The sequence below is a fragment of the Canis lupus genome, chromosome 3 (genome assembly GCF_048164855.1).
Source record: "Canis lupus baileyi chromosome 3, mCanLup2.hap1, whole genome shotgun sequence".
Taxonomy (NCBI): domain Eukaryota; kingdom Metazoa; phylum Chordata; class Mammalia; order Carnivora; family Canidae; genus Canis; species Canis lupus.
The window spans coordinates 55,828,102-55,849,291 of NC_132840.1; the positions used below are offsets into that span (position 1 = coordinate 55,828,102).

Sequence of the window (21,190 nt, forward strand, 5' to 3'; positions counted from 1 at the left end):
CCGGTCAGGATTTCCAACAGAGGCGGCCCAGGCCCATTCCCTTTCTGTGCCGTGCAGAGTAGACTCCACCAGGATGGCAGGAGGCCCGAGAGCCGGGTCAGGTGTCCCATCCCTGTGCGGAGGTCCCAGCCTCTGGGAAAAGCAGGGCAGCAGCTCCTGGTGCCACCTGGTGCCCTTGGCCCTCCTCCCACAGTGGGGGAGGACAGGACAGGTGGGAGTGAAAGCCACCCATCGCCCCCGCCAAGAACAGGTTAGCACAGGTGTCGGCGGATGGTGGCCCGTTGGTCAAAGTGTGTCAGTGCCCTGCTTTCTGCACAGTGAGCTAAGAAGGGTTTTTTACACTCACAAAGGGCTGTACAAGAGCCAAAACAATGTGCAACAGACCTTACGTGGCCCACAAAATCTAAATGAGGACTATCTGCCCTCCCTAGAGCCCCGCCTGTTCCCATCACATCCCATCCCTGCATGCAGCCACCCAGCCCTCTGAACACCGCCCGGGGTCTGCTGTGTGCTGGCCAGGTAGCACTGGAGCAGCACAGGGCCTTCCCGAATCCCACCCCCCCATCCCCAGGTCGTGTCCTGAGGAAGGGGTGCAGGTTTGGGGGCCCCTAGACAGCGGAACACATCACCAACTTTATCCACACGTGTCCACTTCCCGTCCCCCAGACGAGGTGGCCCCATAAGCTTCTCGTCCAGCCGATCGGGCCGGCGCCAGCTACACATCGAGGGAGCCTCCCTGGAGCTGTCAGACGATGACACGGAGAGTAAGACCAGTGACGTCAACGAGACACAGCCGCCGCAGTCGGAGTAGAGCCCCAGGAAGCCAGGGGAGGCGACACAGCGGGACATGCAGGTACTCGGCTGGCGCCGGCCTGCCCTGGGGGCCTCCAACATTTAGGAACTGGGCAAGCTTTGGGCTTCCTGACAGATCAACCGTGTCTTACGGCTTTCCAGCCCACACATACCGTATCCTGCTTCAGATTTAAGTACAACTGCTCCCCTTTTTCTATATATACACACAGAACACACACCTACTCAGCAGAGTCTCCTCCTTGCATCTATTTTCCATATACTCATTGAGAGACCATTTTATAATCCATGTTAAGAGAACCCCTTTGCAGACCAACTCCAGATCCTCGTGGCCAGTGGCTGGGTTCTTGGGGCAGCCCCATGGTGGCCGCTCTCTCTGCATGCGCTCTGTCTACAGACAGGTAACTTCGTTCTGTGTTGATGTGGCCCCGACTCCTCAGCCACGTCGAGTCTCTTAGCACATTGTGGAACCTGACCCACACTTGCATCTCCCTGTCCTTCCTCCGATGACGATCAACACTATTTCAGTGAGCAAACTGTGAAGGGGGCTTTGGCAAGATGAGGGGTGGGTTTGCAGCATCCACTTGGGGCCCCCGCGCCCCTCCCACCCTCAAGTTGGTGGTTGTACCCGCATCTCTTCCTGTGAAGCGTCCCCGGCCAGGGCTGGCCTGTGCACTGAAGGGACAGCGGCCACGAGGCCGCAGGTGGCAGCCGTCGCGCCAACCCCACGCCCTCTGGCTTGGCCAGCACGCTGCCCTCTCGCCCCAGGAGCAAGCAGCCACAGGGCACTCACCGGGGCCAGTAGGGGGCCCTCCCTCTCCAGCCAGGCTCGCATGCTGACCTTGCAAATTCAGCCACTGCTTTGAGCCCAAAATGGAAAAATATTGGTTTTGTGTCCCACACTTATTCCAAGTTTGTCCGGGAGGTTTACGGATCCTCCAGAACAGATGCCATCTGCCTGAATGTTGATATGCCAGTGGATGTGAATCCTTTTTCATTTCTCCTTCCCTCTGGACAGTGTTACAGTGAACATTTAGCATTCTGTTTTTGGTTGATAGTTAAGCAAACTGACATTACAGAAAGTGCCTTAGACACTACAGTACTAAGACAATGTTAAATATATTATTTGCCTCTGTAACAATTCAACTGTGCTTCATATCATGTACCTCTCTAGTCGAAGTGGTATTATAAACATTCAGTGACAATGAATCAGTGTTAATTATAAATCCTTGATCCTCTGCAACGTGCTTGAAAAACAAACCTTTTGGGTTAAAAGCTTTAACACCTGTTAGGAAGAATTTGTCATGTGGGTTTGGAATCTTTGGTTTTCCCCCTTTATGAATTGTACTGGCTGTTGACCACCAGACACCTGACTGCAAATATCTTTTTTCTTGTATTCCCATATTTCTAGACAATGATTTTTGTAAGACAATAAATTTATTCATTATAGATATTTACGCCTGCTCTGTTTACTTGGAGGAAAAAGCACCCGTTGAAAATAAACAGACCTCAATAAACAAGAATAATCACGTGAATGTGGTGGCATCTATCTTCTCACCTTCTCTTCTGTGATCTGATTGGAGGCTGGGCACCCCACAGACTTAAAAATGCAGAGGCCAGGCCCACGGTTGCTGAGGCCGCTGTGGTCCCAGAATCTGGCAGACACAGGCTAGCTCTCTGGGCGGTCTTGGCTCCGAGTCCTGTTCTCGCAGTGGCCTCAGCATGCAGATGTGTGGGGGAAGGACAGGGCCACTGGGGCCGGACACCCAGCCGTTAGTGGACAAGGGAGCCATTTAGGGCTGCAGGATGAACCCTTCGGCGGGAGGGTTCTGGTCATGGACCAGCGCAGCTCATTACTAGATCAGCGTGTTTTGTTTCAGACTATGCTCTTGGGCAGGATGCATGCTGAAGATGCTTGGGGGAGGATTCAGGGAGATCCTAGAGCAGCCTCTCCAGTGTGGGCCAATTCAGATAGTCTGGAATGAAACACTAGGACAACGTACGATCCCACAGAGAATGCGGATTTTTGTTGTTTTCAATATTCCATGATGTTCTCAGGCCAGGCTGGTATTGCTTGGCCATGCTGCTTGGCCATGGTGGGGATGTGAAAAACACAGGCAAAAGTGCAGGATGCCCTCTCGCGTGTCCTCACCCTTGTATCTAGGGTCTTACCCAGGTGTGTCTGGCTTCCCTCAGAAAGTAAGAGTTCCTCCCTGTTTGGCTGGTTTTGGGGGTGCTAACGCCAGCACTGTCTGCCGCCAGCTTAGCTGTCCTGGGCCAGCCTAGTCAGGAGAAACATGATCTGCATGGACTTGCCCCAGTTCCTGTTTCTACAGAGATGCTAACCAGAAGGAACCTCACTTCACGTGAAAAACCACTGCTTCGTGGTCCAGGGAAAGGCAGTTCATAAAGCCTTTGTTGGGCACTGAGAGCCCCAGGAAGAGGGTTTATGGGAGCTGGGCTCCCAGTGTGTTGGGAGACTCAGAGAAGCCAGCGGGTTGCCACCCAGCGGCAGTGCACCGCGTCGTCAGGAAGACTTCAGGCCCTGTGCTTGTTGAGATGGAGCGGAGATGCGTTGAGGCTCTGCAGGGGTGTTCACTCTGCTGCCCACACGAAATGCCCTGTCTGTCCCCACCACATCACAGCAGATGTTCCAGGGATCATCTTCATTTGCTTTACTGAGGAAAACACACCCATTCCTAGCCAGGCTGGCCAGAAGGTATACTTTTGGAGCCCAGACATCAGACCAGAGCCCTGTCACAGTCCCTTACCGTCACCAATCTGCCCCATCCCTGGAAACTCCACCTTAGATGAAGTATGAACCAGACAGCCAAGCCACCTCCCGGCCGGCCCTCCCTATGGCTCTGGATCTGACCTGTGGCCCTGCTTCCTGAAGCCAGTGTTGCCAGGACATGGGTCCGTGTCAAGACCAGGGAATTAAAGCACTCACATCTGTCACATTCCAGGAAACACCGTGTCCTGTCCGGGTGGAACCTGACAAAAGCCATGCTGCAACAGGCCACAGGATGGAACCTTTAAGAAAGTGGAGAGGCTGACTTCTCTCCCCGGGTTCCAGGCAAGACAGAGAGCCCACAGCTGAGACTCGAGGGGAGCTCCTATCCACACAGGCTTCCTCGTCACTCTGTGAGGGCAGCGTCTACACCAGGAGCCTTCCCAAATGTGCTGGGGTACTGTGCCCTGTGCCGGCTGCAAGGACCAGGCGGGGCACTCCCATTTCCTGGTGCAGCCAGCTGGCCTTTGGGAACCTGGCAAATCATGGGACACATCTCCTTGTTGGAAATCGAGTATGAAACACTCAGTAAGGATATATGGACACGATGATGCCAAAGACCACAGTAGCTGTAATTATGCAAAAGAGTGTGAACACGTCCTTCCACCTTTACTACAACTAGAATTCACGTTTGATTAGTTAATGCCAGCGAGATCTATTTTTTTCCAAAGGAGCCTAATGGCTCTGCCCCTGCTGCCTGGATGTCACCAGAGCTCATTTAGTGATGTCATGTGGCACAGACTATGACACAGCAGGTCTGATGGAAACAGCACTCCGTCCCTCCAAGCACCACACCGCATAGGTTCTAAGATGCCCGTGTTCTCACATATGTGAAATCTCAGGCCTCCCACAATGGCCATCAGTGGGGGGCCACTGTGCCATGGTTGCCATGGCCGGGCTCCTCCTGGTAAGGTCAAGAGAGCCCATCAGTTCTTGCAGACTGATTATCAGAAGCTTGGGAGGAAATTTCTGGAGCCGACAGCAGAATACGCTTTCCAGAAGTGCTGCGTCCCCAAGCACTCACCACAGCACAGAGAACAGTTTGGGAAAACAGAGACAACCTGGCCAAAACCGTTCAGAGCACCAAATCACAATGCAAAGTTTTAGGAATATCTCTTACATTTTACTTTTTTTTTTTCTTACATTTTACTTTTTAATTATGAAGTGCGATATGAAAATCTGTCTAAAGCCTAAGTAAAGCTCTTTCGGTAAATATAAAAAGTTTATAAACGAGAGTTTCCATGGTTCTGACTGGCACATTTTCCTTAATGGTTCACCAAATAAAGGTGTGCCTCCTAAGTGCTGGGTCTGGGATTGTAGCAAATTTGCCCCTCACTAGGCCGGTACAGGGGCAGAGCCTGGGAGGACCCGTATTTTTAACATCCTCAAGGGTGGGATCCCTGGGTAGCGCAGCGGTTTGGCGCCTGCCTTTGGCCCAGGGCGCGATCCTGGAGACCCAGGATCGAATCCCACATCGGGCTCCCGGTGCATGGAGCCTGCTTCTCCCTCTGCCTGTGTCTCTGCCTCTCTCTCTCTCTGTGTGACTATCATAAATAAATAAAAATTTAAAAAAAAAAAAAAAAACATCCTCAAGGGTGATAGCTGGTCACCCAGCAGGTCAGAGAGCCCCTGCCCTGTGCTACTGGCTGAAATCTCCAAGCTTCTCACCCCAGGTCTTCAGGCCAATTTGGACAATCCAGGAAAACCAATTTCATTACTTCCATTTTAAAAAGTGAATTTGGAAAAAAAAAATGAATCTAGGCAACTTTTTTTTTTAATTTTTATTTATTTATGATAGTCACAGAGAGAGAGAGAGAGAGAGAGAGAGAGAGGCAGAGACACAGGCAGAGGGAGAAGCAGGCTCCATGCACTGGGAGCCCGATATGGGATTCAATCCCGGGTCCCCAGGATCGCGCCCTGGGCCAAAGGCAGGCACCAAACCGCTGCGCCACCCAGGGATCCCGAATCTGGGCAACTTTACAGAAAAATTTAGAGGACTCACAAAACATTTGCATCTTTTTTTCTTTTTTTCTTTTCTTTTTTTTTAATAAAGCCATTCATCAGGATGCCTAGGTGGCTCAGTGGTAGAGCATCTGCCCTTGGCTCAGGGCGTGATTCTGGGATCCTGAGATCGAGTCCCACATCGGGCTCCCCACAGGGAGCCTCCTTCTCCCTCTGCCTGTGTTTCTGCCCCGCTCTCTCTGTCTCTCATAAATAAATAAAATCTCTGAAAATAAAGCCATTCATCTGTGTCCACTATTTCCCAATAGCCACTTCCATTCCCATATATTGGCATATCTGCACACAATGGCCCTGTGGATAAGTCATCCTGACCATTCCCCAGCCATGAGACATTGATGTTATTTGCTATCGAGATTATTTTATTTGCTCTTACTACCGTGGGCAAGTTTCCCAAAAGGAGAAAAAAGAAGAGTTTTCATAGCGTGTCACATTGTTACACGGACCACAGACCTAGAGGATAATTTGGTGACACCAAAGTGTACCTATTCCCCTAAATTCTAGGTGACAGTGGAATTTGATTTTTTTCCCTTGGATAAAGCAATCATTATTTTTTGAAATGAAAGTGTTTCTTAACTCCATCGTCCACTTACAGGAAGCAGTGGGGCTCTGAGTTCATTCAGACCTCTCTCAAGGGACTGCAGTCCAAGCACCTGCCAGGGAACCCATGACTGCCCAGGCCTCCTACCCACAATCATGACCCGGGCAGGATGGGGACAGCAAATTTGATCCCCTCATTTCCCTCGGGGAAGACTTCGAGCTGACAGGAAACCCTAACATAACTCCTGTGGGCCCCGGCAGACAGAAGCACCACAGGATGACTCGGGACTCTAAATCCTAAGCTCACATGGCACAAACCCCACTCAGTCCACAGACACCAGCACTAAAAAGCTGTGTTCTGTTCTCAGAACTATATCCTATTAAGGAAATCCACGATGTTAATAGTCACTCAAGGTTAGTGCTCTCCCTTAAAACTGAAAAAGAGCTACCATATTCACCTTAGGTCTCATCTGGAACAGTCGTAGGAGCAGGTTTCAGAGATGCTCTAGGTCACAGGAAAATGACCGACAAGGATGCCTCCTCACCGGGCCTCCATTTTTAGGAGAGAGGAGCCCAGACCCAGGTAACTCCCACTCCCAGAACACGGACACGTGTCATGAAAGGCAGTGCAGCAGGCCAACTGGCTCCTGAATCGACAACCTAGCACACAGCCTCCCTCAACGTCCCAGTCCCTCCTCCCAAACTGTCACGCAAGGCTGGGCCATTCTCAGGGCACTCTTGGAAATCACAGCTGCGAGCAGAAACCAGCACCAGGGGTCAGCATGAGAATGCTGGCTAGGAGCACCAGACACCTCGAGAAGCCGCTGGACTTTTCTTTGCCTCAGTCTGTGGCTGCTGTCCATCCACATGCCTGTGTCAGAGCAGAAGCAGCAGGTTTGAACCCGGCTTTGGAACTCCCGAGTCTTCTTACTCGGGCTGGCAGAAACCCAATAAAGCAACCCTCCATCCTTTGTTTTCTGTGAAATTTATTGTTTCCACATTAAAAGATTTTTTTGAGGGGAAGTATTTTCTTTTTTTCTCTTTTAACCACATGATGATCCTATACAGCTGCCCAGAGTAGGACACCATCAGTCATGAACATGCCATATGAATTCTGAATAAATAAAAGCTACAAAGCCCAAGTTATATACAAATATCTTAGGCAATAATGTTTACAAACCTATGTACAATAAAACAAATGTAAACAGTAAATGCAGCATGAGAGTAATCGAAGGACACACAAAAACAACCACGTATGGCCGGTCTGCCTCCCAGGAGCCGGCGCCTGCCAGCCCCTGACTCAGGCCACTTGACCCTTCCTAACACAACTGGACAGGCCCTCCGAAGGCAAAACAAAACGCTCTGAAAGATGTCACTTAACTGAAGGACCAGAAAGCTGGCGAGGAGGTGGCCCCTGCACCCCATGTGGAGGCACGTGGAGGAGGAGGCCCAGCGCCGTGTGTGCCCTGGCCTCAGCGGCTCCTGCTACCTGGGGTCCAGATGGGCATCTCGCTGCTCTGGGAGGCAAGTCTATGGAATGATAACTGCTAAAGTAAAATCAGAAGGTGCAGAAAACGTTCCCTAATTCAGTGACCTTCCTGACCCTGTGCCAGCAACAGGCCAAACTGGGAAGAGTGGAGCTGGGGACACATGATCGTGAGCACTGGAGATGCCTGGGTGGGAGCTCGGGAAGAGGGCACATGTTGACCTGATCTGGGGGAGAACTTCTAGAAGATCTGCAATGTCTTAAACACAACTAAATCCTATCAGTACAGCAGGGTGGGAGCTATGAGGCAGGTGTGATGAATGGGTACTTCTGCATCCAGTGACCAAGGAATACACGTACGTATCACCTTGTGACCCACAAAAGTGCAATCATGTGAAACCAACGGCACCACGGCGAGAAGAGAAAAGAGCCAGCATTGATATCGCGCAGAGTCCTGGGGCTGGACAGGGCCCGGCAGCCGCCACTGCATGCAGCCTGCCCTCTGCCGGCCATGGGGAGGCAGACGCAGGGGCCTAGGCTGGGCCCAGGCACCGAGGGGTGAGGCGTGGGCATCCTGGGCTGTTGGAGGAGGGCAGGAGCCCCCACCTGGAGGCCGGGCACTCACACACTGAGAGGCAGCATACCCGGTGCTGACGACGGCCGTGAGGAGCCCAGACCAGGAGGAGGAGGCGCTGGGTCAAAGCCGTTTACTGCCCTGTGGGGGTGACCGGACCAGAGAGGGGAAGGGAAGAGAGAAAAAAGAGAGAGAGAGAGAGAGAAACGGTCATTTAATATCACTCGACTCACAACAAGAAACGCATTTGCTCTCTGTAACTACTCCTCTTCCTGGCCCATGGTAGAGTGGCTGCCTGGAAAGCATCATTTGGACAGAGACCTGAGAAATCTGAGGTCCAAGAGCAACATGATCACGTGCTCCCTTCTCGATGACTTCATCCTGCCAGCCACTGCCACACAGCCCTGACTTTGCCCTCCAGAGCTGGTCTAAATGTCTGCCAGTAGGGAACTAGCTAGATAAATGATACAATTAATGAGGAGTATTACGCAGCCATTAAAAACAAATTCGAGTTCTTTAACAGCATTGGAAAATACTCAGAATGCAATCAATGCTAGGTCAAAAAAAGCAGCAGGTCACCAAACTATATGGTTCAATGATGTGAAAGAAAAAAATTAAATGGTATACATTCTAGATTCTAAACTACAACCTCTTATATGGACATCACTCCTCTGTAGCTAAATCTACAAATGTAGGGGGCTACACGGACACACATATATGTACAGAAAATCATGTTACAGACAGAAAATTTAACAACAGTTACTTTTCTTCCATCTGGGGAGTGGGTAAATTTTGTTTACTATTTCCCACTTTATTGTTTTCCAAATCTACAATGTACATGAATATCTTAATAAAGAGGAGAAAAATAACTATGTTAAATTGTCTGGCAAACAATGCCAAATAGAGGGGTGAGTGCCCTGCCCCCCGCCCTTGGCCCCACCCCATCCTCCACCTACGCCACCCAGGGAAGCAGCGAGGGACTGAGTGCAGGTCTAGAACCTCTCTCAGGAAGCCACTTCAGCCCTTTCACACAAAAACCCTTCCCGGGAAGATTTGCCCCACTACCAATTTGGGAGGTGCAGCCAACTGTAGGGCTGCACTGCACCACACAAGCCATCGCTGTCCTCCCACCTGCTCCCCGGGAGGAGTCTAGGGACCTGAATACAGGCTCAGGAGAGAGGTTCTCTTAAAAAAAAAAAAAAAAAAAAAAGGCGGGGTGGGGGGGCAGACACATTTCCTGCAAAGATAACTGCTTCACAGACTGCAGAAGGAAGTGCAATCTCAGAGGAACAGACATGCAGAGAGACAGATGACCCCTGACTACTTTGAACAAAGAATGTAGATGTTGATTGGAAGGCAAGTCACCCCCTCACCCAGGCCAAAAGCAACAGGAGGGGCTCCAAGGCCCATAACCTCTCCCTGCTGCACACCTGTCTCCCTCAGTGATGCACCCCTTCTTGGGCTGGGGGCCATACCCCACATGCCCCTGCAGCCTTCACAGGATAAGCCCCACCTGCCACTTGTCTGGCTGGTCCAAGAACCTCAGTGGGAACAAGGCAGGCCTCACACACAGCCTCAGATTTAAACACGGGAACATCATATTGCCGGCTCCTGAGAGCATGGCAGCCGGCAGGACAAGCCCCACCGGGCACCAAGAAGAACCTAGCACCTGCTCCACAGGGGCATGCAAAAAGCCCCACAAGAACAGCCCCACATGCAGTAGTTCTAGGGCTGGCATTCCCACATTTTCAAGCTAGATGGACCTTAAAAAATATCAAGTTCATCCCTATTGTTCTACCGCTAAAGAAACCAAAGCAAGCAGAGGTCCAGCCCGAGGTCACCCCCTGAACGCGTCAGTGGATGCCGGGGCCACATTCTCCTTTCCCCGGCTCCTCCTTGCCAGCAGACACCTGAGAGGCCTCAGCAAACAAGAACTCTCCTGCTCCCGACACAGCTCCACTCTAATGGGGAAAAAGCAGCAGAGCACACAAGCAAACAAAAGGAGAACAGGACACTCGAAAGGCAATTTCCCTTCTGTGGACAGAAGTGAGAATTCTTGATGTGAATGTCCAATGGAGCACAGAATAACCACCTGCCAGGGTCATGCACCTAGCACCCATCCCCTGAGTTGAGGAATGGGAAGTAAACGGCCAGAAGAAGAAGGTTGACCCTACGGGTGGGAGCAGCAGTCTGGTGAGGTCCCTTCCTCCAACTGCAAAGCTGTGCAATGGGGGAGGGGTTCCAAGAGGACCAAAGCCTCTATACTCACCACACTGGGTTTCGGGAAGCAGCAAAAGAGCCGCAGGGGAATGTCCCAGTGGACAACACAGGACTGAATGGAGAGTGAGCACGCAAGGATGGAGAAGCAGATCTGGGAATCAGCTATACAAAAAAGGTTCCAGAAGCTATGAAATGTCATGGTCATACCACCAAAATCTAGCTCAATCTAGCTCGAGAGTCTGAAAAATAGATAATCTAGCTAAGAACAGGATAGTGCTCTATTTACAGGGGCAGCTGTAAAACAGCAACAGTGCTCTGTTTACAGGGGCAGCTGTAAAACAGCAACAGAAGTGAGGAGTCAGACAGAGCCAGTCAGCAGGAGAACACATCTAACGTGACAGAGAGAGCACCAGGCCAAACCCATCCTAGCAGCAAGGGCAGGTGTACCCGAGAACGCAGCAAGGACAGGATGAAAGAAGGCCAGAGCGGACGTGGGAGTACCAGCAGACACACTCCTGATCCGCCACCCTAGCGAGACGGGAGAGTGGAGGCTCAGGCAAGCTCCAGCAGCTCCGTAGACTGAAATGTATGTTCCTGAAAAGGTAGACACGTCACCATCTATCATCTCTGTACAGGAGCGAGCAGAGGAGAGTTCCCAGGCAGCAAGGCTCCATGACCCACTGGTGCGCCTGCTCTGAGAAAACAGAAGACTGGGCAACAGGAAGAACCCTGCTCTCCCCTGGAGTCAAGTCAAATGTGATCCCGGGGCCCGACAGTGGCACCTGACCCTCATGCCCAGACTCCTCGCAGCATCACTTCAGCTCCGACCCCGTGTCAGGAGCACCACCAGGTCTGCTAGTCACAACCACCCCAGGACCCCTACACCATGAATTCCTTCCGTTTTGCACAGCTGAACTGGTAATAATGGTGTACAGTCAGGTCAGACAGGAGCTTGAAAACTCACTCACGGGCTGTAAGTTGGTTAAAGCAGAGTCAGCCCCATGCAGTTAGTAAAACCAGTTTGTTAATGCGTCTTACACCACACACCATCATTGAGAAAGAAGGAAAAAGAGCACAGCAAACAAATTCAGTTACCCATGAACAACGTGGGAAATATGACTTTTTCTTGCCTAATAAAAAAAAGGAAAAGACATTAAACAGTAATATAAGCACTATTTTCACAGCATGCCCTACAATCAGTCTATGCCCATGTACACACAGCCCAAACAAAATCACACTGGCTTACAGAATCAGGGTAAGTGATACTTGCTGAATGAAAATGATGATGAAAAAATGTTTTTGAGAGAAGTCAAGTAACCGTACTACACATGAGGTTTAGAGAAGTGACACGAAGGGCTGTCAGTGGCTGGAGGACACAGAGCAATGCCGGGAAGGAGGTCCAGCGAGCCACATTCTAAAAACTGGCAGAAGAGATCACAGACTAGATAAAACCATTTCTAGGAAGCCCTCAAACCACCAAAACTTAGATTATTTTCAAACCACATGTGTTGATATCTAATGAGGAGGTGTATCATCTGGCTTCACGTGGTCAAGCCTCACGGCATCACAGGACTTTGAGGGAGGGGCATGGCGGAGTGGACACATGCATGTCCACAAGCATGCACACGTACCTCCCCTGATGAACTCTCCCCACAGGTCTCTGGGAGTGCTACAGACACACTCTTTGGGAGTGAAAGGCAGGGCAAGAATGAGTTTTCTCTCATGATAAAAACTCAAAACTACACGCTTCTACACACTTCTGTAAGAAATGGCATTTCTTCTTTTAACTGCCAGACTCAACAATGGAGCTGAGGACTGGGACATACCCCTACCCTTCCTGTCCCAGCTGGTACATACCATCCTGATTTTTACTATCTAGTCAACAGGTTTAAAGCCAGGCAGGCTAGAAGGAAGCCAGAATCAAAGCAAAGCAGCAAGAAGTATAAACACAGTCAAACCATGAGAGTTAGCTTCAGGAATATGGCAACTAGACACACATGATTCAAGAAGTAGGTTAATACATGAGTGGGGATGGACAATCCATTTAGCATATAAACTAAACACTTGAGAAGAGGCTGGCCCACAAAAGCCTATTTAATTCTTAACAAACAGTACAGTTAAAAATGTATACTATTTAAAGCAAAACTAGGTATCATCTCTGTTTCTCTTGGGAAGCACATCTCCAGGTTCAGTTCAGAAGATAAACCCTCCACATGCATCTAGGATGTTCCTCAGGGGCTGGGGGGCTCTGTGATAGAGCCCAAAGCTCCCAGTTCCAGCTTACTCTGAATCCTCCGCATCTACCTGAGACCCGGTCCGTCTCTGAGCCAGGGTCATGCACCAGGGCCCACATGGAGGAGCAGTGAGCCTGAACTGAGTTATCCCTCCCTCACTGAGACTGTTCTGAGTACTCCCTGTGTACAGAGGCATCGCCCCAACCTATGTGTTTCTGGTTTCTCTCTGTTCTTATGTCATAGGGCATCCGAGGCAAGAAACGGGATTCCAAATAAGGACTCATAACTGCTCTACTGGAGGTTAATTACACTTTGGAAAAATTACAAGTCAGACAAAATAATTAGGTACTGTTCTCAATGCTCATGAAGACTACCTCTAAACGTTTCCTGCATTATTCAGAGAAATGGCAACTTTAATGTGAAATATGTATTCCACTTACCATTATAGTATAAAAATGAGTCCTCAAGGTTGCCTGAAACTCCTAAACCTGAGGAAAATTAACTTTCTACTTACTCCCCCTAAGAAACCCCAATGGTTAGAGTGAAGTTCTGATTTATGTATTGCTATTTTAGAAGGTGCTCCTTAATGAAGTATGTACCCCTTATGGTAGACATCCCTTAAGGAAAAGAGAGGATCGGGATGCTCCACTCCACAAGGGTGACCAAAAAGGAGCTTTTCAGAGCAGATGGTGTGCCAAGTCAAGTCCTCCATCAATGTGCCACAATGATCAAGGAAAGCAGAAAGGACAAGCTCCTTTAAGAAACTGCGAACATCTCTAGACTTGTATTTATACTTTTTCATAGAACAAGAATAAACAAGCGCCCCAGCTCAAAACACAGACAGGAGCAAGGGACCATAGGGCCTCTTTACTGTTCCAATAACAGCTACCATTGGGAATCTGGTCAACACACCCAGACTGCAGGTTCTGGCTGGTTGTTAGTCAAATGAAGGCACATTCAATCAAAGTATAACCATGCAATTTTGGTTTCAGTTTTTTTTAAACTTGAGATAGATCAAAATGCACTGATAAGGAAAGATACTGGCACTATAAGTCATGATGGGGGTGTTGCAGAGCCATATTTAAGGTATAATCCCATAAATTTTTAAAAGTGCAGAGCAAATGCATAAAAATATGATTTTACAGGCCTAAAAACAAGCATATAGATGCAAAAATGGTGTGAAAACAGAAAACATTTACTCTTCACTTATACACCTCCGTACCAACTGAAATGTTTTTGCATTAAGGATGCTTCAATCTTATGCCACTTTTTGTCAATCCCCCCACCACCACCTCCAAAAAAAATCTTCGAATCATACAAAACTTGCATCCTCTAAGATGTATTTGATCCAGTGCTTTCATACTTTTCTAAAATATTCCGACAAAACATTTCTTGCAAAGCATGCACATACACAATCACAGTGTTCTCTTCTACCATTACCAATCATTGGCCAAGACCCTTTAAGGGCCCTGGGAACAAGAACTACTAACACGGTTGTCTTTAACTCCCAGAGCCTAACACTGCTGCCCTGCAAGAGTCTGCTTCCCAAGACAGAAGTGTCAGAGTTCTCAGGGCAACAACTCCATGGGGACCAGAAGACAACAACAGATTTATGTCTCCTAAGACTTGAATGATACCTACTTCAGGTAGGTTTATCAAATTGAATTGACCTTTTCAGAGTCCAATAAGCTCACTTAATAATGTGCAACTTTACTACTCAAAAATAAATTATCGTTTAAAATGTCCAATACTTACCCTTTGTCAAAGAAAGACGTATGTCCTGATCGAGAGAACTTTGTGCCATTGCTATTCATCACCCCACAGTTCACATTCCCTGAAATATAGGATTTTCGTGATGCTTGGTCCTTTGCAAAATTCCTGCAAGCTGCTAATTTGGATTCTAAAGCCTACAGAAAGAAGGAGGAATGATATGGTTGTCAAAACAGTAGCTGTACATAAAAATCTGCATTTCAAACCATTTCTATTTCAAGACTAAAATTACTCTCTCTGTGTTGATAATGGTAGCCATTCAAGCCACAATCAATCACCTCTGATAGAAAAGAGGGAATGTTTATTGCTGACTCCGATCTCATGAGCTCAGAATAACGTACTAATTCCTCTCAGTATTACTGATGAATACAGATATAATCTTGACCTTACAACTTAGAAAAATGTGACACGAGTAGACAGATCCCAGGGCTCTTGACCTACACCCATGGTCCTTTCTAAGTTGGGATTGTTAGAGAGACACTAATTTCTTGTATTCATTCAAATACCTGCTGAGCATGATCATCTAGCAGGTACAAGCTGTGTCTGAGGCATCGGTAAGACAGACGTATAAAGGGAAGCACCAGGTCCAGCACTGGGGGAAAGAGTGGTCAAGAAATGCAGACTTAGGGCAGCCCAGGTGGCTCAGTGGTTTAGCGCCGCCTTCAGCTCAGGACATGATCCTGGAGACCTGGGATCAAGTCCCATGTCGGGTTCCCTGCATGGAGCCTACTTCTCCCTCGGCCTATGTCTCTACCTCTACCTCTCTCTCTACCTCTCTCTCTCTCTCTCTCTCTCTCATGTCTTTCATGAATAAATAAATAAAATCTTTAAAAAAAAAAAAGGAAAGAAAGAAACGCAGACTTAGATTTCATACCAGGTAACAAAGTCAGGGCTATGAATGATAAGATCAGGAATTCAAGGACAGAACTCTGAATAAAATCAACCTGAAAGGGTGGGCAGATAAAGACCCAATGAGATGGCAGAGAGGAATGGGCAGGAAGCAGACCTGACACAGCAAAAGAGCAGCAAAGGAGAAAAAAACATTGGGAAAAAAAAAAAAGTCGGTATTGAATGTTCTAAGTAAAAGTAGGGCAGAACAGCATCCACCGGGCTTGGTAGTGCTGAGATCATCAATGAGCAGTTCTGGTGGAGTGAGCAGGGAACTGAGTCCAGACCAGGATGTCTGGGGAGCAGGTACAGTCAGACATGCCAACTATAAATGAAGACATGCTTTCGAAAAGCTTGGCTATGAGGGAAGAGAGAAAGAGGGTGACAGCTAAAGACAGATACAGGGTAAAAGAATAGCTGTTTTTACTTTTGTTTTTTAAGATTAAAAAATTGTATGATATGTAATACACAAATATTACATATGAAGTATGTGTATCATATATAATGTGTAATCCATACAGATTATGTATATAAATACCAAAATACAGTAAAAGGCTGAAAATACAGGAGACATCAACGAGAAGGCTGGAAGGGATGGGATCCAAGGCACAGAGGGACAAAATTAGCCACAGGCAGGAACAGGATCCTTTAACCACTGAGATAAAGAGGAAGAATGGCTATAAACAGAGGCAATAATAGGAGCGTAATAAAAGAAGTCAGAGAGGAGAACAAACAAGTGGGAATCAAATGGCCTAGAATTCTCAGTGTTAGAGGATGCAGGGGTGGGGATGGAGCCTCCAAGCTCAAGTCACGGGACAAAGGAGGCAAAGAAGTAGAAAGGGAAGCACTTCGAAGAGCAAGCAGGGGCTGGCTGATAACCACAGACCAGAAGTCCCAATGATATCCTGGAGGCGGAAGGTCAGCCCAAAGGACAAACCGAGGGAGGACTCCCAAGATCACCTTTCATGCACCATTTCTGAATAAATTACATAACTTAATCAGCAAAACAAACAAGGGACAGAGAAAGCTGCAGACATGAAGCCCAGGAACAGACAGAAGTAACTCAGGAAGAGAAATGAGGCAGCGTGCCAGCCCTGCAAGCCCCTCAGAGTGCTCAGCAGAGGGAGAGAAAGAAGCTGCAGACGTGAGATGGAGCCAAGAAAGGATAGGTTTCTTCTACCCACAAGAAAAAGAAGGTAAGTGAGAAGATGTGGAAAAGGAAAGTGTACATGAGGCAGCTCTGATACAAATATAAAACCCTTGGTATGATTTTGAGTAAATGATAAAAAACGTAATACATGAAACATCTGTTGAGATGTTACAGATAAAACGACCCAAGAACCCAGCTCCACCTGATTTTGCAGTCTACAATCCATACATGGGCAGAACATTGTAGAAGCTGCTAATTTTCAATTTTCAGAACCAACCAATGCAGGGTTCAAGACAGGAGAGAGAGAAAGACACAAACATACAACAGGGAGATAAGATGCAATCTAATAAATTCAGAAACAGAGGTTTGAGCATGCCAAAGATTTTAAATTATCAAAAGAACAGAAAATTTAAAAGTGGGAGCGTGGGAGTTAAATTCTTCATCTTTTTGCTTAAAGTTGGTAAGTCAAGACACCAAAAAATAAACACATCATTTTGAGTTATGGAGCCAACTGTCACATCTCTTACAACAAATAGCATTAAAAAATGGTTATGTTATGAGGGAAAATTACTCTATACACTGTGTGAAATAATTTGTGTGTGTTGCTTTTTATAGCAACGTTGAACTGCAGATTCAGAATTAATCTAATGATCAGAAAATAATTCTGTAAGTCAGAAAAGGCAAGCACAGGGCCTTGTACCTCAGCCTCCCATTTCTTCATTATGTAAAGTATAATGCAATTTCTGCTTTTTTCAGCAGATGTCTCTCACAAACAAGTGAAGGGGCGGTGGATCGCGGGCAGTTTCAGGGGTAAATTACTGAAGGGAGAGGTAAAAGTTGCCCAGGGAAACAGGAAAGGGAACCCACGCAGGAGATGCTAACTTCACAGTGGCGTGAGTCCACAGTTATGTAATTGTTTCCTGCACTCCAGATTCAGGGAAGGAGAGCTCCAACTGCTGGACTGATCCAGACTGTAGGTCTCTTCCATGGCCAAAAAGACCATGAGTCAGCAGTGACAAAGGAAGCCATCTGTGGGATCACTGATGAGCAGGAAGGAACAAAAGTAAGAGATAGCTAAAAAACCCAGAGTCCAACTGTTGATGAAGTCAAAGAGTAGGTATTCTACAAAGCAAAAAACTGAATAAGCAGAAAAACAAGTTTAATATTTCCAAAGCCCAACTGTTCTGGAATCCAAGATTAGAGCCAAGGAGACAGCACAGAAGCTAAAGTGGCCAAGGAGCAAGAAGACGGACATAAGTAACTGAGAGCCCCAAGTCCTTTCCGGGAGCCAGTGCTGAAGTCCTACAAGGAGAAAGCTCCAGGGCGGCCCCAGGGAGGGCAGACTGCGGCAAGCACAGGATACAGGAATGGTCCAGAACACACAACAGGCCAGAGAGCAGTAATCTTAGGAAAAGACAGACGAGTCGTGATGGAGAAACAGTCATGGGGAAACCGAAGAGTGCCCAAGGGGGATCTCAAGGGCAGCGCACAGGGCCTTTTGCAGAGGCACCAGCAAGCCCAAGCCCAGGCGCTGTTTACCGGGAGCAGCCTCAGTGGTCACTGGATGCTCCCGCCTCTCTGCCGATTTACAGCCTTCACCACAGGAAGGAACCCTTCTTTCTTCCCGCACTTCAAATTAAGAACTCCACACCTTGACAGCTTCAGTACTGAGGGCTAAATAATGGAATGCTTACCCCTACTTTCCGTAAGAGATCTCCCACGATGTTTAGCGCTGATATCCTAGCAGAAGGAGTTAGTGGACTGGCACCAAAACCATTTGGTATAGCTAGAGAGAAAGAAAAGGTGATTGATTACACTTGCAGGTCCCTTTTGTTGTTGGGTGTCACTGTGCAGCATATGTTCAATGACAAATCAATATAGTATGCCAAACTATGGGTGTAAGGTTTAAAGTGGAGACACCCTAAGTATGCTGAACGGTCTCCTTCAGCTGATTTTACATCATGAATAATGCTAAAAGAACACATATCCTTAAAACATCTAGACAAGTATTTCCAGAGAAGAGATTCCTAAAAATAGAACTGCTGGATCAGAGGATATGCTCATTTTCTTCACCTTAATAGATACTGCCAAAACACTCTCTGAAAAGGTTGTGCCAATGTCAGCAATCTCTATGGTTGTGCCCTCAGTAATATTAGACGTTACCTTTTTTTTGGGGGGGTCAATTTGATAGTCATTTTATTTTCTCTTTTGTTTCCTTAACTAATTATTTTAATATCTTATTCTAGAAATCATGTTTATCCTCTGCACTTTGTCTACCGGGTTGTCTTTCCTTTAATCAATTGGGCAAGGGCACTAAATGCTATATATATTCACCCTTTCTCTCATAGATCTTGTTTTTTTTTTTTTTAAGATTTTATTTATTTATTCACGAGAGACAGAGAGAGAGGCAGAGACACAGGCAGAGGGAGAAGCAGGCTCCATGCGGGGAGCCTGATGTGGGACTTGATCCTGGGGACTCCAGGACCAAGCCCTGGGCCAAAGGTAGGCACTAAACTGCTGAGCCACCCAGGGATTCCCCAGATCTTGTATTTCTCAATGTGACATTTATCTTTCAAACTTTCTGTTTTGGTGAGGTAAGTTTTGGCTTCCTCACCTTGTTTTCCTAATTTTTTTTTTTTTTTTACATTTAGATTACTTAATTCATCAAATATCTAAATTTTTTTTTCATCCAAATGGATAGCCAATCATCCTAATACCATGTTGTGAAGACTCATCTGAAATGGCACTTTACATATACTGAATTCCCTATATATTTTAGTTCCACTGAATTATTAATCTATTTCACCAGAAACATGCTGCTTTCATTATTACAAAGTTAAAACATACTGTGGTACCTTGAAGGGGAAAGCCTCTTGTCTTCACCTTATTTCGAACTTTCTTGGCACAGTTATTCTTCAGAGTAACTTTAAAATCAACCTGCCAACTTAAACCCTGTGTTGATGTCATTAGGAATTTAAACAGCTGACTGATTTGGATACAATGGCTACTGTAAGAGGCTTCCCATTCAGAATCGGAGCCATTCAGGGTGACATTCCCATCTTCTTGCACGCCTCTCGGCAAAGGTTTTCAGTCATGCACATTTCTTCAATTTATTTTTGAAGTCATATACACAATGGTTAATAGCTCTTGGGCTACACTGCAAGAGACAAGTCCATCTCTGCCATTCAGTAACTGTGTGAGCTTTAGTAAGTTGCCCATATGTAGAAGAGGGCTAATGACAGCACTTATAAAGTCATCATGAAGTTTCAGTTACTATGCTTTTTAAATACCTAGCACATAGTTAATACTCAATAAATGTTAGCTGTTATTCTTTCATCCATTTTCTACAGAGTGCTCTTCAGTATGTAAATGCTTTGTTGCTGCTGCTGTTCTGTCCTCAGCCTCCAGGAGATAATCTCACTGAAGATAGGGACTTCACCTTATTATTCACCAGTCGACCCCCACCACCTAGAAAAGTGCGTGGCACAGAACAGGCACTTGACAGGATATAAATAAACTGCTGTACTTTTCCCAGCAAGGATTTCCAGATCTCAGTTCTCCCTGTTCTCCACAAATTATGAAACCTGTGCTTTTATGGTAAGTTGTCTTAAATGCTTTTTGGAAACAGTCATTGTTATCGATGAAATGCAATTAAAGACAGACCACTTCATCGGGCTCAGCCTTTCCAATTTGCACTGATTCCTCTAACCTCCTGCTTCTCATTAGGTCTGTCCTGACTGATTTGTCATTCAACTGCTGTGATCCAGCGCACAGCAGCTTTTAGGTTAGTGAAAGTTCATGCCATCAGTTCCAGTCTAAAAATCTGTCTACTTGGACAAATTTCCTGCCTTGGAGTTGACATGTCTTAACCCTCTGCCAGAGCAAGCAAGCTCTGTGTCCCACTGACCTCGCCCGGCTCACCGCAGCCAAGTCCCTGAGTTAAAACTCTAATCAGCTATTAGAGGATGGGCACCTCCCTGGGTATTAACCTTGACTGAAGTTCCAGACTATTCAGAAGATTAGTACTCAACTAACAAATTTTCAGAACTGACCTGCAGAATTCTAGTTAGTACCTAAAAGCAAATCTTTGTTAATTCTCAAATGTTAGCAATTCTGAGATCCTCAAATGCCCAAGTAGCCCTTCTGAAAAGTGGACAGTGAGTTTCTGATGGCTGCTGTCATCTCTACCCTGCCTGCTCTCATCCTCAGCAGCACACTCAGCATGAGTACAAATAACACCACCTCTGACTCTACAGTATTTTCACGCTAATAGCTAGATGAAAGTGGGATGAGTAGTTATCCATTCAAGGGCTTCTGGGCACCTGAAATGCAGCTAATACAACTGAGAAACTGAATTTTAAATTTTAACTAACATTAATAGAAATGTGAACAGTCACATGTGGCTAGTGGCTACTGGAATGGTCGGCACAGACACAGAGCACTTACTTCACTAACTGCCCAGAGAAAAATCCTTCTATCACGCTGGAAGATAAAATCCTTTACTTAAAAAAGAGGGGAAGAAAGAACTTATTTTGGGAAGAAAAAAAGTATGGAGGAATAGGAAATGCTGAAATAGCAATAAGCTCAAAAACAAAATAAATCTGAATTAAGAGCTTTGGGGTTCCATTGTAAGGTTCTGTGTATAGTGGCTGCTAAGTGTTTTCTCTGCTTATCTGGATTAAAAAAAAAAAAAAAAAAAAAAACCTCT

At 46.9% G+C, this 21,190-nt stretch overlaps 2 protein-coding genes and 1 long non-coding RNA gene across 22 annotated transcripts in view; 2 read left to right on the forward strand and 1 right to left on the reverse strand.

The window, feature by feature from the left end:
* MYH10 (myosin heavy chain 10) overlaps nt 1–2,263 on the forward strand; it is a 121,916-nt gene extending 119,653 nt beyond the window's left edge. For all 13 annotated transcript variants that reach the window (XM_072821187.1, XM_072821181.1, XM_072821180.1 and 10 more), the window contains one exon: nt 667–2,263. In XM_072821187.1, coding sequence (XP_072677288.1) covers nt 667–811 — 145 coding nt within the window. In that variant the 3' untranslated portion in view covers nt 812–2,263. The remainder of the gene's footprint in view (nt 1–666) is intronic.
* The window catches only part of NDEL1 (nudE neurodevelopment protein 1 like 1), a 78,455-nt gene that overhangs the window by 24,040 nt on the left and 33,225 nt on the right, over nt 1–21,190 (reverse strand). For 5 of the 8 annotated variants that reach the window (XM_072821200.1, XM_072821199.1, XM_072821201.1 and 2 more), the window contains 2 exons: nt 18,177–18,268; nt 14,430–14,581 (listed from right to left, as the gene is read on the reverse strand). In XM_072821200.1, coding sequence (XP_072677301.1) covers nt 14,430–14,581; nt 18,177–18,268 — 244 coding nt within the window. Of the gene's footprint in view, nt 1–7,129; nt 8,362–11,535; nt 11,571–14,429; nt 14,582–18,176; nt 18,269–21,190 lie in introns of those variants that run through there. The other 3 variants (XM_072821202.1, XM_072821198.1, XM_072821197.1) reach the window with 2 other exon arrangements.
* Nucleotides 14,183–20,011, forward strand: LOC140630651 (uncharacterized). Its single transcript, XR_012028412.1, has 2 exons — nt 14,183–14,320; nt 19,833–20,011. It is a non-coding gene; the product is annotated as an uncharacterized lncRNA (long non-coding RNA).